Source organism: Schistocerca gregaria, chromosome 8, assembly GCF_023897955.1.
Source record: "Schistocerca gregaria isolate iqSchGreg1 chromosome 8, iqSchGreg1.2, whole genome shotgun sequence".
Taxonomy (NCBI): Eukaryota; Metazoa; Arthropoda; class Insecta; order Orthoptera; family Acrididae; genus Schistocerca; species Schistocerca gregaria.
Window position 1 is genome coordinate 421,735,865 of NC_064927.1, and position 17,618 is coordinate 421,753,482.

A 17,618-nucleotide genomic window follows, 5' to 3' on the forward strand; every position below is an offset into this window, starting at 1 on the left:
GCATTGCTAAAGTCAATCCCAGTGTAGAGTACCTCTGATAAGCGGTAGGGACTGACGTTGTAAGTCCCCTCATTGCACTTCGCTTTCAGGGGCTTCCGGCTGCTCCCTAGATGGGGCACCTCGCGTGCCTTTCTTCCTGTCTCCCTTTGTTCTTTCTGTCCCTTACCTCAGCATCACTGACATTGGCAGACCCTGGGTTTTGTGTGGTAGGCTCTCTGATCTAATCATATAGACCTGCCTGTTTGAGAACAAAGGGATTGTTGACCTAATAGATTGGTCCCCTTAAGAACCCAACCAACCAATCACCTGCTGATATACTGCTAATTGACAATGTAGGCTGTTGTGTTCTTAACCTACTTGTGAAGGGTGTAGTTATCTAGCTACTGAAAAGATATCAGTTGAAAGTGCACAGGGAAAAGCTACAGAAAGTGAGAAACCTTTTGTGAGGTTAAACTGCAAATATACTGAATTCATAAGAAGCAACCCTGTTATGGACTTAATCACCTTGAATGTTAAAATAACTATACTGCTGTAGGCCAAGAGATATAAATGACTGAAATTCTGAGAGGCAATGACATAGACATAAGGTGCAATCCACCCTTGCAGTAGCTACAATATGCTAAACCATATTCTTCACACACTGTAACTGTACGATACATGAAACAGCTTCCATTGTTCTGGAGGAATGGTTTGGACTAAAATAGCATCCACTTCCACATTACTGCTAATTACAGTGTTTAATGTCTTCCATCTCTCCAAGAACTGAGAAAAAATGGGCTGACAGCTGGCCTCCTAAGAGTTTTAACACAAGGACCTCCCCACATTGCATTTATGCGAACACAAAAAGGATGCACTGTACCAAATTAACCAGGAGTGGAAGGTTAATGTTCCTGTGGTGTGGCTGAAGGTGTGAATTGGCCATTTGCATTTTAGGTTACCGGGCCAGTATGGGCACCAACTTCCCCCAGGAAACATTGTATCAGGCTTCCTGCTTGACTGCTTTGTTGCTAGACATACTTCAATCTAACGGCTAGCAATTTCAAGGCAACCCATAATCTTAAATCTTTTCGGGAATGGGAAAATTACTCAGTGCCCTTCAACTGATAGTCCACTCTGAAGGCATGACTTTAGTTTGCTTTGATGATTATACAAAGTTAGCCTTCACTCTCAAATCACATAATTCAATTAATGAACTTCTCAATCACTTGACTAACAGGTCCATCGTAGGTACCAGCTGATGCATTATCTCACCACCAATATGAAGGTACCATTAGGATTAGCCAAACTGATTTTCTCCCTGCTCTGCCTTGTTTCTGGTCCTGGAAAGGCAGTCTTTGTGGCTATGCCACATGCTGGAACTGAACATGAAAATTATATGCATTGCATGATGTTTCAAAGGTTAGAAGAGCAGTGGAAGCAAGTTTAATGTTGTGAAAGAATCTTTGAATTACAGTCTTATCTGAGGGCTGCTCCTGACTGCTTTGAAGTAAGAACTTCTCTGCTAGCGCAGCAGTTACAGACTACCGCACAAGGGGGCCCGGGTTAGACTCCCGGCAGGGGTCTGGGTGTTGTGTGTCCTTCATCATTTTCATTATCATTGACATGCAAGTCAGTGAAGTGGCGTCAACTAAAGAGACATTAAATACGGTGGCTAAACCCTGAAGGGGATAACCTGGCCAATAAATGCCCTACAATCATTTCATTTTTTTCTGCTAGTAGTGGCAAAGAAGACACAGCCAATAAACTTCTTGTTTTAGAACAAGTCAGTGGGTTGGTTAGAGGAGTTGAAAGCTTAATGGAATTCATTGGTATAAGTCTTGAGGAACTTAATGTTGGGGTAGATTTGTTTACTAGACCGTAAAGCAAGAATAATTTAATGTGAATTTGACAGCTGACAAACTGGAGGTAGTGTTGCTCATTGGCTTGTTCCATGAGAACAGAATTTTGGATGTGAACCTAACCAGGTGGAGTAAAACACCTAGGAAGGTGGCTTTGAATTTGGATGACTTGATAAAATTGCAGTTGGAACAAGGACTTGTTCTGTTACAAACAGTGGGGCCATACTACTTCAAGAATTAGGGCACTGTACCAACATGCCTTTGGAGTTTAACCAAAGACATGTGAGTACTGGAGGTCTCCTTTGTACAAACTGCCTTGTGTATTCAAAATGAACACTTAAATACAGTAAGAATTTGACTGGTCAGGAAAAGAGAATGCATGAACTGGTAAGAAGAAACGTGCATCTGAGAAATTGTCAAGGACTCCGGAAAAGAGAGAAATGCACAAAATTTGTAGGACCCTAGGCAATCGCTCAGTTATCTTTTTTAAATGTCAAGAGTTTTCAAGGTGTATGTCGGTTCTGCCTGGTCGCACCTTTATTCAGGAAAACGGTGTGCCTCAGGGTTCCATCCAGTGTGTTGTTCTCTTCGCTGTCACCTTTAACTCTATAATGGCCTGTCTCCCACTGGGCACCTCCAGCTCCCTTTTTGTTGACGATTTTACCATCTATTGCAGTTCTCCATGGACCTGTCTCATTGAGCGGTGTCTTCAGTGATATCTCGATCATCTTCACTTTACTCATGGAGCACTGAAATGGCTTTAATTTTTGCCCTGTCGAAACCATTTGTATGAATTTCTGGCAGCACAGTTGGTTTCTTCCAATTTTCACATCTTGGACCTGTTGCTCTTCCTGGAGCTCATGCTCAATAGGAAACTTTCTTGGTCTTCTACATGCCTTACCTGGCAGCCCACTGTACATGGTCCCTCAATGTCCTGTGTGTCCTTAGCGGTACTTCTTGGGGAGCAGATCAAGCCACCCACCTCCATTTGTACCAGTCCCTCTTATGCCGTCTCAATACTATCCACTATTGTGACATCCTTGTAAATGGCGGAGGGTGCATCCGCCGAAATATCGGCAGTTGTCGAAAATTCAACCTTGCTGAATGCCCGTAAGTACTTTGAACATAGTTTACGCCAGGAGAAGCTCAGGTCTCACATTGTGACATCTGTTTGGCCATTGGTGCCTTTCACACTAACCTGGTTGAGTCTGTATGTAGAAGCTGCTGAACTACTGCTGTCCTACCGCCGTGATTTTCTCGTCAGCAGACATGCAATCCATTTGTCTGCCAAACGTGGCCACCCATGCTATGTCTCCTTCTTCAATGACTCCTTTGATCATCAGTATGGAGTGTCCCCCTCTTCTCTGTTACCTACTGGAGTTTGCTTTCAGCTCTTGCTCCGGCACCTTTCCTTCACGGTACCTGCAACTTCGCAGGTGGGTGTAAACCCTTCACCACCTTGGCTTCATGCAGCGGCCTGTGTTCATCTTGCCCTTAATTCACTTCTTAGGGACACTACTCCAACCTCACACTATTGCATTGAGTTTCACAACCTTTGCACAGAACTTCACGATAGTACCTCATGTATACTTATGGCTTTTGGATTGACCATGGTGTCGGGTGTGCCTTCGTCATTGGCAACAATGATTTTTGGTATCAGCTTGTAGAACACTACTCAGTATTTACAGCAGAGCTCTTTGCCCTGTGTCAGGCCAAGCAGTACATCCGATGACACAGGAATTATAATTGCGTCATCTGCTCCGACACTCTGTGCCCTTCAAAGCCTCTGTGTGGTGTACACAGTCCGTCCCTTAGTGCAACAGGTCCAGGAAAGCTGTCACTTGCTCACTTCTGATGGAGCCCACTGTGATGTTTGTGGGTTCCTGGTCATGTCAATCTGACAGGAAACAAGGCCACTGACACTGCTGCCAAGGTAGCAGTCGTATCTCAGTCCACTAGTGCTTACATTCCCTCCAATGATATGTGTTGCAGTCTGTCAGTAGGTGGTGTCACTTTAGCATCACCACTGGTCCTCCTTCATGGGAACAAACTCCGGGTAACTAAGCCTCTCTCACCGGCTTGGCAGACCTCATCTCGGCCCTCGCTGTGAGATGATTTTAGCTCAGTTGCACACTGGGCACTGTCTTTTTAGTCATCGTTATTTGTTAAGTGGTGCTCCCCCACCACTTTGTATTCATTGCGCTCAACCTTTGACGGTCTGTGATTTCCTGACAGAATGCCCTTTTTGTAACAACTTATGTTATTGTTTGTGTTTGCCGTCTGATTTATCAGCTGTTTTTTGTGAACGACATGCTGGCTGTTGACTGGGTTTTAATTTCTATCCATTGTAGCAATGTGGCGAAGGGCATTTAATTTTTTGTTCATAACCTCAGTTTATCTGTGGCGTATTTTATAGAACTTTTTCCATATCCCTTTTTCTAGATGTCTTCTCTTCTATCGATTGGGATTAACATGTAGTTGTCTCCAACTCTTCTTTGTCTTAGTGTTCTACAGTTCTGACATGGGTGCCTAAGACCCAAGTTCTTTTTGCACCCTAAAAGAAAACAAAACTCAGTTATGTGAAGGCAGTTTTGAGTAAGAATAAGGGAACTGTGTGTAGAATTAGAGGAAATCCTTATACATATTATGTTTTCACATGTTCCAAAATGATTAAAATTGCGTTTTGTAGTTACTGTATTCCATGAAAACTGTGGCAGTTGGCCATTTCAAGCTCTCTTCCATTCTTTTTTTTTTTTTCTTCAAGACTTAATGATTATTAAATCATGAATATATTCTTATTGTGACTAGCACAGTTTCTAGCAAGTGCACACATGCTTGGTACTGTTTCAAGAGATTATAAGATACTTTAAGCATAACATACCTTGGTCTTCTTGCAGAGGTTGCTGGGTGTGTAAGCAAGTGATAACTGCTTAGTTTTTGGATCTGCCAGGTGCATTGGGGAAACATGCCCCTGCCCTTTTCTCACAGGGCAGGCATCACACTGGAATAGCTTTTGCTCTTTCAGTGCCAAATTACTATACACAAAGTACATACTTCTACTTAAAAAATCGTAGAACGTTCACAAGATTTTGCAGTATTATCATTTATGTTGCATTCCTGGAACTGAAAAGTAAAAGGAAATGAAAACCATGTTGCAGCAAGATATTTCTGCACATACAAATAATTTGGTGCAAAACTGAGTTACAAATGCTGACATATTGAGTTGGAAACAGAATAAACAGTTTAGATTTAGACCCAGAGTGGAGGCTGTAATAGAGTTCATTACATAAAATGAGACTAATGGATAATTAGTTCAATAAATATTAAAACTGCAGTTTTTTGTAAATTTCAGTTCCTTTTGAAGGAACAACTTTGAAAGTAAAAGTATTTTCCTCATACAGTTACTACACCAATACCGAAAAAGATACCTGATATTAACAACCAACCATAACTGTGTTGCAGTGCATTCGCGTGACAGATGCAGGAGTAGCACAGTTGGCTACACCCCCTGCAACCACGATTTCCACATTAGCCTCTCTGGATCTGTCATCCTGTCGGTTGCTAACAGATTCAAGTCTCGACCACTTGGCACATTGTGATGCTCTAGTTCAACTGGACCTCCGCCATACACCGAATGTCACTGATGCCGCTCTTGCAAAGTTTGCCGAACAGTCACGACATGGCCTACATGTTATTAATACAAAAGTGATAGTTAAGAAGAAAACGTCATCTGAAAGCCCACCCACCCCAACATCACCTGAAAAAACATCACCTGAAAAAACATCACCTGAAAAAACATCACCTGAAAAAACATCACCTGAAAAAACATCACCTGATGTGCTGGATATGCAGTAGCATGGAAATGTGATATACTCTGCATCAGAAACCACTAAGTGCCATGTTTCTTATTGTGATATTTGGTAGTACATGTAGTGAGCATTTAGTTTGTCAGAACTAAGAAAGATAAGGACAAGCTGGCTAATGTTCAATTCAACATCTTTAGCATGTACTCTTCTAATCCTGCAGATAATTTGTGTAATGTTAAAAGTACGTCATGGTTATATGTATATATATCACAAAATTGCTTGGCTGAGTTTTGAGAGCAGGTCATAAAAATTTCCTGAAAATTGACCAACTTTTTAGATGGTCAGACTACGTCTGTACTGAAGTGCACTATTTTCTTTGCTGTGATTCACACATGTATATGAATAACAAACATGGAAATTCCTGGATGGAAAAAAAGTAAAATAAAGGAAAGGCAACCACACACCAGTCCTCTATGGGTAAGTGGTTGCCTTTCCCTTATTTTACATATTTTTTTCACATCTTTAAGAGATGACAGTTGGTAGGATACAGCGGAGGATGATCAAATTCTAAAAGACTGCAGATTTACAAGTTTAATTTTTAAAGATTTTTGTATTATCTGATTACTGTCTTGAAGTTTTATTTTTATTGGATTTTACAGCCATTGGATTAGGTAAAAATCTTGAAAGGTGTCAAATTTTTTTCTGTACGTTAAAAGTGTGTTGGATTGGAAACTCTGTCTCAGACACTTGCCTTGATTACTATTGCTGTAACATTTGTCACAAGGAAATTTTGAGCATTTTGAATCGCCATTTCCTCCATCTTTCAACTTCATATGTATTTTCACAATAAGTAAATAAAGACCAGGTTTAACAATATGTGAACTGTGAAATTATTATATTTTGAAGGCTAGCTGGAAGGAAGACTAATGGCTTGTATTTGCATCAAAAATTGTAGTACATGCAATAGTGACCTGTGATAATGCTGATTTCTCTTATGGGTCCCTTTGTTAGCTTTGTTTAGTCAGTGAAATTGTGTTTTTGCTTGGGAGCTTCACTAGCCACATTCCTGACATACATAAAAGCTGATGATGTTATATTAGGAAGAACTTGCAGTTCTCCTCCGTCCAGTACTTGATAAGAGAGCTGCATGCCAATTTTTGTGCAATATTTAAGCATGTGATAATTCATTCTCATTATAACAGCAAATATTATTACATAACTACTTATAATGTAATTTTTGTCCCCCCCCCCCCCCCCCCCCCCAGACAACTGTATTCACTTAAAGATGTTATATCTAAAGTGTGCTTCTGTTCCTGTATTGCTGCAATAAAGGATATCTGTTAAATGTTGACATTATTAAAGTGTTTCATCAGATGTCTTTATAATTTATTTTGTTCATCCTGTAAAGTCCTTTTAAAACTGGATAGGTTTTCATTGCTGACACCTCGCATCCTGAAAGAGTGCCTGTCCAAATGTTAAACTATTGTATAAAACACTTGAAATAAATCGGTGTAACTTATCACAGTATTGTATTTGCTCTATGTGTGTGCATGTGAGTGAATTCTGCGATTGTCTCTTCCACACACTTCCTCCCCACCCCCTCCCCCCACCCCCTCTTTCGTACCCTGCCTCATGGACTGTGGAGGACAGAAGAGAAGAAGCAGGATTGTCAACTCCTTAAGTGGTGGATGCAGGAATGTAAACCAGTTGTTGTGTGGCTAGAACTTGAGCAAGAAATAATTGCACCATTTCTCAAAGTCAGTCAACGTGGATGTGATAAGAGTGCTGCACAGCTGGTAGTACAATTGTAGCTGCCTTGGGGAGTGTCCACACAGATCACCAGTAGTGTAGTACAACTGGAGAGATAAGATCACATCTGCCAGAGAGACTTTGATCTATCAAAAGAACAGTGTGGTTGACACAAGCCAGTAATTTTGGCCAGAGTGAACTTTGATGGGTTTGGTGGTCAAGTAGCCATGGGGAGACAGGAATGCTGGAAACAAAAACATTTCAGGTAGTGGTTGGAGTTGATGCAGGAAGAGATGCTATTGCAGAGTAGATGCTGTTGTGCTCAGTAACTTGTATCAGAAAGAGGTGCCAAAGTTGCTTATGACAGTTGGAGGCAAATTGTGCAATTGTAAGTGGTCAGAAAGATATGTTACATTAGATTCCTTTCATGTGTCTTGAATGTGCATTTTAGTAGTCAGTCCACAGTAGGTGTGTGGTAGTTGAACGGTGAGGTCGGTGTTGTGTGATCAGCAGGTGGTGGTTGAGCTGTGCACTGGAGTCATACAGAAGACATTGTAACGTTGTGTTCCACAGCCAGAAGAGTGCGACCAATGATGCCAGCAATGTGGTAGCCAGATGGTGAGGCAGGGCACAGCATATCAAAGTGTGTGCTTTGTCATGTGCTCAGGGCCGGTGACAGTGCGGGTGCTGGGTAGAGTTGGATGTCGGGTGGGCATGACCGGTCAGTCCTGCTCTTGTTATGGCAGTTGTGTATCAAGGCTATGAGCTGCTCGAGGGCCAGGACCATGGCAGCAGATGTAGCAGTATTTCATTGCACATGAAACATGTTCTCCGTACGGAGTGCATCCTATGTGGTGTTGGTGAACCACTAAGAACTCATCAGCTGAGGTGCCACATTCCTTAACTCTGTCAATGGATGTAAGATTGTCTACCTGTTGCCTTTTAAACAGTTGATGTACCGGGTAGGGCGGAGGGCATCAGGTTGAAAGAACATGGGATACAGGGGCCCATGTCAAAGTGCAGGAGCGCGGTGTTTTGTAAGGTCAGAGTGAGGTGGAAGTGTCATAAGAAGTCCATCCCCAGGTCCAGTTGTATGTCTGTAAAAATATCCATGTGAGGCATCGAGGCAGTGAACATTGTATGGTGTGAGGCATGGATACATGCACTGTGATCAATGAGCTGATAGCCCTATGCAGTTGCAATGACATGGGTTTGTCCTGTTGAGCTACCAAACGGTAGTGAGTTGTCAGAACTAGAGTCCACTGAAAGGAGGTTCATCGCAGGGAGGGAGGCAGATGGTACAGCTGAAAACATGGTTCCCAGAAATTGGACCAGTTGTAAGTTAATGCAGCCTACCGGAGTTGCGAAACGAACCCTGTCATCGAGGACAGTGTGCCACAAAGGGCACAGATTTACCACGAGATGGGGAAACTCACAGCTGTCTATTGAGCACTAAGTGCTGTAGTGGGGGAGTGAGACAGGCGAGAAACTACGTCATAGGGAAACCCAGGAGAAGGCTTTGTGGCCAGAAAGTCATAGCAGTGTTAAATATGGCGGACCTAAGATCGGTCATAAAGGGAAACATTTATGGAAACCATTTAATTCTGTAGTAATGCAGGGAATAAAGCCACAGTAATTTTAATCTACCATCCTTCATAAATTTTCATGGTGATCCCAATAAAACTTGAATATAGATAATATCTATAATAGTTTAGGATTTACTGTTAAAGTGAAGTTCACAAGTTTTGTAACAAAGACATGAATGCTAAAATCTGAACGCTTTAGTCGATCTTAATGATCAACATTTCATATAGAATTGCATCATTAAAATGACAAAGGTCATAAATATCAACTATGTAACTTCATTTGTTTAAAAGATACAGTTAATTTAAATTATCAGTATTTCCAGTTAAGCATTAGATCATTATTTCCTCCACTCAAAACTCATTGAATGATGACAGCATGATACCTTATTGAATCATTAGGTAATAGAACATTTGTTGTAAAGTTTAGTGCATAATAGTTACTTTTGTTCTTTATTTATCAGAAAGCACATTGGTGCAATGCTACTGGCCCTGGCATTCAAAGCTAAGAGTGAAGCTACATTGGTTTTACATTAAAGAATTTAACAATAGATATTATTGTTACTTTATTTAGAATGTGAAAGTGGTCAAGCTTTGATTATTTGAATATGTTAAAATGTAAAATAATGTAGAATAAGCTGTAGCCAATCAGATGGACTGCTTCAGGAAAGGGAACTGCCCTAGTCAGTTGAGAGAGGATACTCAGCACGCGGGAAACACGGCCGGGGATGGGCAGAGGAAGTACTGGTGCAAACAGGAAAGTGGACATTTTGGCTGGAGACACCAAAGGGTACAATTTGGATTGAGACGCAAAAGTGGACAGTCGGTCTTTAGGCAGCTAGGAAGTAAAACAACTTAGAAAACTTTGTGTTGTGTGGTATTGCAGGACTTAGTCTCTGAGCAGTGAGCAGCCATGTGCCTGGTGTGAACTGAAACTTTTTGTGTAGATAACTTGTATTTCGCCTTGAGATTGTGAATGATCGAACTGTGTCAAATGGATATGCACTAGAGTGTAACAGTAACTATAAATACCACCACTTTTGCTATTAATTTGATCTGTGTGTGTGTGTGTGTGTGTGTGTTTTACGCAAAGTTGCCATCAGCCAGAAAATTTAACCAAAGGGTCACAAGTGTCTAATTTAGGGTGTGTAATGTGACAAGTGCAGTTCAACCCCTAGACAAGTATGAGCCAAGATATTTCGATAAAGGGGAAGCCCATGTGAGCCCAAACATCTTTAGGATGTTAGCTCGCACAGTGAATGAATGAAGAAGCCACTTGGAATACTTGAGGTGTAAAGACTGGTAGCAGTCTTTATTGGTGGAATAAGAGAAGGTTTACTGGCATGCGGGGTACTGAGGTGATAAGTCTTCTTGAATAGGACAAACTTGTTGCAGGCACTATTGAGTAGTCACAAGAGGTGAAAGTCACATGTAGTGTCATCAAACTGCAATTGCACAGATGCAGTGGCCTGTGTGGTTTGGACACCTAGTGCAATGCTGGTGGTAGTGTCTCGGGCAGGCTTGAGTGCAGCAAGATCAGTAGCACCTCGGCTGTGTGGGTGACACACGCATCGCTTGCTTGGCACGGAGGATTGCATAATGTGAATGATGCTCAAATTGTTCCCTTTATCCGGAAAAGGATCAAAACTTAAGAGGAGACCGGTCCAACACAGGCAAAACTGAAATCTGGGCAAATCCAAAGAGAGTAAATCAGTAAGTTCATGACCATCCTAACGTCTCCATTTGTAAATGAGTCAAGTCATCAAATGTACATAACTGTCGTTGCACCAAATTCTGCAAAAAGTCCTTAAACTACACCCTTACAAAATACAATTGGTGGAAGAATTAAAGCTTCAGGATTATTAACCTTTGTTAGCATAGCTATGTAGTTTGCCAGTCAAGACTGGATAAACTGTGTCATTGTTACACCATCAAGATTACACTTCACATGGTAGTGCATTGTTTAGGGAGTCCAGTTTGCTGTTTCACTGTCAAAGAACTCATTTAAACTGAACAGTGGTTTTTGGTGTCAGTTTTGACACATCTGTTTCAACAGAAATGTGACCAAATAGAGAAAGGAGGAAAGTATGAAATGATGTATAGACTGGCTAGTGAGATAGTTTTTGAATGTAAAAGAAAGAGGAATAACATAAAATAGAAAGAGTGGATGGTACTCTAGCAGAAGAACCGAACCACAGGAGATTTTGAACAGATTGCAAGAATATATTGAATGTCTGTATAAGGGGGATGAAATACAAAGCAAAATTAAGGTTGAAGAGGAGCAATATGTGCCGGAAGATGGAAAGGGATTGCCATCTTGGAAGCAGAAGTAGAAAAGGTGTGGAAGGAGATGATGAATAGGAAGGCATGTGGAATTGATGATTTGTCAGCAGAACTGTTGAGCCCTTGAAACAAGGCAAGAAAAGGAATAGTCTACCTCTGTAACAAGATATATGATAAAGGGGAATGGCCTGAGGACTTCCTTGCAACAGTTGTGATACCAATAGAGAAAAAGAGGAAACACTAAAAAGTATGAAGAGCATAGGACCATCAGTCTAATTTCTCATGCAGCTAGTCTTGCTGATAGTGTTGAATAGAAGGCTATATGGCAAGCTGGATTGCAGAGGAGCAGTTCAGGCTTAGAAGAGAAAAAGGAACAAGAGATGCTGTTGGCCTGTTAAGAACTATAGGAGAAAGTTATATGGAAAAGGGTAGGGAAAACTTTGCTGTTTCTCTTATAGATTTAGAAAGGGCTTCTGACAGAGTTCAGTGGAAGAAGCTGATGGATATTTTGAAGAGTAAAGGAGTAGATTGGAAAAAGAGATGAATGATACAGAATCTATATTTACATCAGAAAATAGGATAAAGATTGGAAATGGAAATGTCAGAAGAAAGCAACATTAGACTAGGTGTTAGACAAGGTCGTTGCCTTTCCCCACTGTTGTTTAACGCATACCTTGAGATTATTGTGAAAAGCTTAGATGGGAAAAGAGGAATATGTATTGGTGGAAAGAGAATAGAATGTGTAAGATTTGATGATGGCATGTTATTAGTGGTAGAAAGTGAGTGGGAGAAGGGAGTGCTAAAAGATCTGAATGAAGCTTGTGTGGAATATGGGATGCAAATAAACACAGCAAAAACGAAGAGTATGGTCATCAGTACAAGATGCAGACTGCCCAATATCAAAATAGGACAATCCACCATTAGCCAAGTAAGTGCATTTAAATACCTTGGAAGCACAATAACTGAAGACTTGAGATTTCACCAAGAGGTGAAAACTCGAATTGCTATAATTAAGGAGGCATTCAACAGAAAGAGGAGACTCTTATGTGGCAAATTAGATACAGGACTAAGGAAAAGGCTTGGCAAATGTTTTGTCTGGAGTGTGGCACTATATGGGGCAGAAACATGGACACTGAGACGAGGGGATGAAAAAAGGTTAGAAGCATTTGAGATGTGGATGTGGAGGAGAAAGGAGGGAATAAGCTGGATGGAAAGAGGGAGTAATGAAAAAGTATTGGAAAGGTTTGGTGAGAGAGGATGTCTGCTGCAGGTTGTAAGAGAAAGGAAAACGAATTGGTTGGGACATTCATTGAGAAGGGAGTGCTTGGTAGCAGATGTTTTGGAGGGATTGGTTTGTTGGAGAAGACTGAAAGGAAGGAGGAGACAAAAGATGATAGACAATGACGATGTGACATCTTTTCTCAAAACCACACAAAGTCCAAAGACTGCATATTGGTATGTAGATGGTTGAACATGTTAATAGCTACCAGTGGGAAACTGTCCCGTGGCATAGAGTTGACAGCTTGGAATGTCTGTCTTCCTTACTGTGCTTATTATAATTGTGGACATCACTCCTGTTGGTGAATGTTTCATGATTTTCTTCCACATACATGAGACAGGTGACGACATACAAACTGAAAATTGTCATCACACCTAGACATGTGAAGATGGGTTTGCAGTTTTCCCCGCTTGAGGTTACGATCCTTATTGCTTTGCAGCCTGTAGAGTGACACTATAGTAACAGGCTGTAGTTAATGTGGCTGCGGAACAGTGAATAATATACCAGTGAATAATATATATTACATGCTTGTTTCCTCAGAAGCTATATGACTCGTGACAGTTTAACACACAAATGTGCAGTGTGTTCTTGCCAAAAAAAACTCTTTTTTAGTGTAAGATCAGTGTCCAGTGGGAAACTCAGCCAGGCAAGTACTAAAGATGTTAAAAAAGTTCAAGATACTCACAAAAGTAAAGTGAAAAATAATGTTAGTATATTTCATCAAAATATTGGGGGATTGAAGAATAAAAGTACTAAAGATGTTAAAAAAGTTCAAGATACTCACAAAAGTAAAGTGAAAAATACTGTTAGTATATTTCATCAAAATATTGGGGGCTTGAAGAATAAAATTGATGAGCTTCTGCTTTGTTTAGAAGATATAGAAACCAAGAATGTAATAGATATACTATGCCTGTCTGAGCATCACATTGTCACTGATATGCAAAAGGTTAGCATCAATGGGTACAAATTAGCTGCACATGTAAGTAGAGATAATATGATGAGAGGAGGAGTTGCCATATATGTCAAAAGCTTCCACAGTGCAAAAAATTTAGAAACTAAAAAATTTTGTGTAGAGCAACATATGGAAGCATGTGCCACTGAACTTAAACTAAAGGATGGCACTTTCATAATTGTAACAGTGTATAGGTCCCCCTCAGGGAATTTCCAGCTATTTCTGGAAAACTTGGATGCTTTGTTGTGCTATCTGTCAGACAGGGGGAAGCAAATTATCATTTGTGGGGATTTCAATGTTGATTCCCTGAAAGAGTGTAATAGGAAGAATGATCTTTTAGTATTACTCAGTTCTTTCAATTTGAGCTCCGTCATTGATTTTCCTACTCGGATAACAAAGAACAGCAGTACATTGATAGATAACTTTTTTATAGACCAAGATAAGTTTAAGGACATAAATGCTTATCCTGTTGAGAATGGTCTTTCAGATCATAGTGCACAGCTTGTTACAGTACATGACATAGCTCCATGCAGTATAATAAATCAGACTTTCAAAGCAGTGCGTTCAATTAACAATATAAATATTGCAAACTTTAGGGAAAGCCTACAGCAGCTAGACTGGGATGAAGTGTATAAGGAACCCGATGCAAACTTGAAATATAACTTATTTCACAATACATTTTTAAGGGTATTTGAAAATTGTTTTCCCAAGAAAATAGTTAAACATAATTCCAAGAAAACATATAAAAAACCTTCGCTAACTAAAGGAATAAGAATATCTTGCAACCGCAAAAGAGAACTGTATCTAACAGCAAGATGGAGTACTGACCCCGAAATTGTTCAATATTATAAAAACTATTGTGCAGTACTAAGAAAAGTTATTAAAAAGTCCAGAAGCATGTGTATCATGTCTGAGATCAGTAACTCTGATAATAAAATTAAAGCAATTTGGAATATTATTGAAAGGGAAACAGGGCAACCAAGAGCACAGGAAGACTTTAGTGCAATAAAATTGAATGACAAGTGCACTAACAAACAATCAGAAATTGAAAATATTTTGAATAATCATTTTTTAAATGTTGTGGAGAAAATAGGATCTAGATCTTCACTAGAAGAGGCAAGGCTATTAATAGAAGAGGCCATACCTGCACAGTTTGAAACAGCTGTAATTCCACCAACCTCTCCCTCTGAAATCAGTAAAATAATAAACTCACTGAAAAGTAAAAGCTCTTACGGAATTGATGGCATTTCCAGCAAAGTACTTAAAGCTTGTTCCCCACAGATAAGTAGAATTCTCAGCCACGTATGTAATAGCTCTTTGGAGCAGGGTGTTTTCCCTGATAGACTGAAATATGCCATTGTAAAACCATTGCATAAAAAGGGGGATATGTCGGATGTCAACAACTACCGCCCCATCTCTCTTCTGACAGCTCTATCAAAAATTTTTGAGAAAGTAATGTATTCAAGAGTAGCCTCCCATATTTGTAAAAATAAAGTACTAACAAAATGTCAGTTTGGTTTTCAGAAAGGCTTTTCAACAGAAAATGCTATATATGCTTTCACTGATCAAATATTAAATGCTCTGAATAACCGGACATCACCCATTGGTATTTTTTGTGATCTCTCAAAGGCCTTTGATTGTGTAAATCATGGAATTCTTTTAGATAAGCTAAATCATTATGGTTTGAGTGGGGCAGTGCACAAATGGTTTAATTCATACTTAACTGGAAGAATGCAGAAAGTTGAAATAAGTGGTTCGTGTAATGTTAAAACAGCTGATTCCTCAAACTGGGGTGCTATCAAGCACGGGGTCCCACAGGGTTCGGTCTTAGGTCCTTTACTGTTCTTGATATACATTAATGACTTACCATTCCACATTGATGAAGATGCAAACTTAGTTCTTTTTGCTGATGATACAAGTATAGTAATAACATCCAAAAACCAAGAACTAAGTGATGTAATTGTAAATGATGTTTTTCACAAAATTATTAAGTGGTTCTCAGCAAACGGACTCTCTTTAAATTTTGATAAAACACAGTATATACAGTTCCGTACAGTAAATGGCACAACTCCAGTAATAAATATAGAATTTGAACAGAAGTCTGTAGTTAAGGTAGAATTTTCAAAATTTTTAGGTGTGTCCATTGATGAGAGGTTAAACTGGAAGCAACACATTGATGGTCTGCTGAAACGTCTGAGTTCAGCTACGTATGCTATTAGGGTTATTGCAAATTTTGGTGATAAGAATCTCAGTAAATTAGCTTACTATGCCTACTTTCATTCACTGCTTTCGTATGGCATCATATTCTGGGGTAATTCATCGTTGAGTAGAAAAGTATTCATTGCACAAAAACGTGTAATCAGAATAATTGCTGGAGCCCACCCACGGTCATCCTGCAGACATCTATTTAAGGATCTAGGGATCCTCACAGTAACCTCACAGTATATATATTCCCTTATGAAATTTGTTGATAATAATCCAACCCAATTCAAAAGTAATAGCAGTGTGCATACCTATAACACCAGGAGAAAGGATGATCTTCACTATGCAGGGTTAAATCTGACTTTGGCACAGAAAGGGGTAAATTATGCTGCCACAAAAGTCTTTGGGCACCTACCAAACAGCAGCAAAAGCCTGACAGATAGCCAACTAACATTTAATAATAAATTAAAAGAATTTCTAGATGACAACTCCTTCTACTCATTGGCTGAATTTTTAGATATAAACTAAGTAAAAAAAAAAAAAAAAAAAAAAAAACTTAATCATTAGTGTCATGCAATATTTTGTGTAATGTAATTTCTTGTACAGACATCTTTTATTAACCTGACACGTTCCACATCATTACGAAGTGTCGTATTCATGATCTATGGAACAAGTATTAATCTAATCTAATCTAATCAAGCAAGCTCACTATCCACCATGACTTCCCGAAGCTTCACAGTCCCTGCACCTTTATGTATCCTTTGTCACTGAGTCTACAAACCATTTTTTTGTGTTTTTTCTTCATTTATTTCCATTTTGTATACAGCAAACCATTCCTTTAGAGTCTCAAACAAAGCATATACTTATTGAGTGTTGCTGATATCAATGCATTTTGAGTACAGAGTTGTGTCATCTGTGAACAGCATGTAGCGTCCATTACTGGTAACAGCAGACGGCCCGTTGCAGATAGCTGTGGCACAGCAGATTCAAACTTTCACTCAAATTATAGTGCTCCTTGGACTGATACAATCTGCCTTCTGTTTTCCAAATAAGATTTGAGGGTTGCCAGAACACTGCCTCCACCTCCATATTTACTGAGCTTGTATGAGGAATGTTGTCAAACGCTGTACTAAGGTCACAAAGTATCAGTGCTACAGATTCTTTGTTTTCAAAACTATGCTTTATCCTAGTAACCAGATCTAATTCTGCTGTTGTAGAATTGCCTTTCCAGCAACCATGCTGTGCATCTGTAAAGAGTTCATTAATTTCAAAGTAATGAAGTGGCAGTCATCCCAGTGTCTACATGCCGAGCCGCCATGAAAAGTTTTGTTCATCACTTAAACGGGTGCTGTAAACATGCTGGATTGCATTCAAATGACTTTTCTAGAAACAAATTCCTATACTGTATATTTCAGTCATAAAGATTTTGTTGATAATTTCAACCTCTACTTTATTTTGACACACCAAATATAAACTTTCGAGGCCCTCTTTGTTATGTAGCATACATCAAGATAGCGCACAGGCAGAAATCATTTTTACTAAATTTAGCTATTGAAATCTAAACGGATGCACACATTAAACGTTTCACATCCCTCTGTTTGCATCTGTGGTTAAAAAGTTATACAGAATGTGTTGCAGGAAGTTCATCATTACCTACATGATATCCACGGCTATATAAAGGCCTCCTCAACACTCGTATGTGGATTACATTCTTCAGCTACAAGCACCCATGTTGTTCTTGCATATTTCTTATCATCATGGACTCACCTTCCATTAAGTTATTGTCTTAGTGTTTCCTTATCTCTTGGAATATCCTTTGGCCATCTAGCACATATCTGGTGCCACATATTTTCATTTAATTTTCATAAATGCACTTTCCATTCTAATGTGTTCCCTCATCCACTAGTTTGTTCTCCTGTCTCTCCT

General features: G+C 39.7%; 1 protein-coding gene across 1 annotated transcript in view; it reads left to right on the forward strand.

Moving 5' to 3' along the window:
- Positions 1 to 7,168, forward strand: part of LOC126284482 (jmjC domain-containing histone demethylation protein 1-like) — an 86,865-nt gene extending 79,697 nt beyond the window's left edge. Inside the window, exon 5 of the mRNA XM_049983440.1 lies at positions 5,301 to 7,168. Within this exon, the coding sequence (XP_049839397.1) occupies positions 5,301 to 5,693 (393 nt within the window). The 3' untranslated portion in view covers positions 5,694 to 7,168. The remainder of the gene's footprint in view (positions 1 to 5,300) is intronic.
- The last annotated feature ends 10,450 nt before the right edge of the window (positions 7,169 to 17,618 follow it).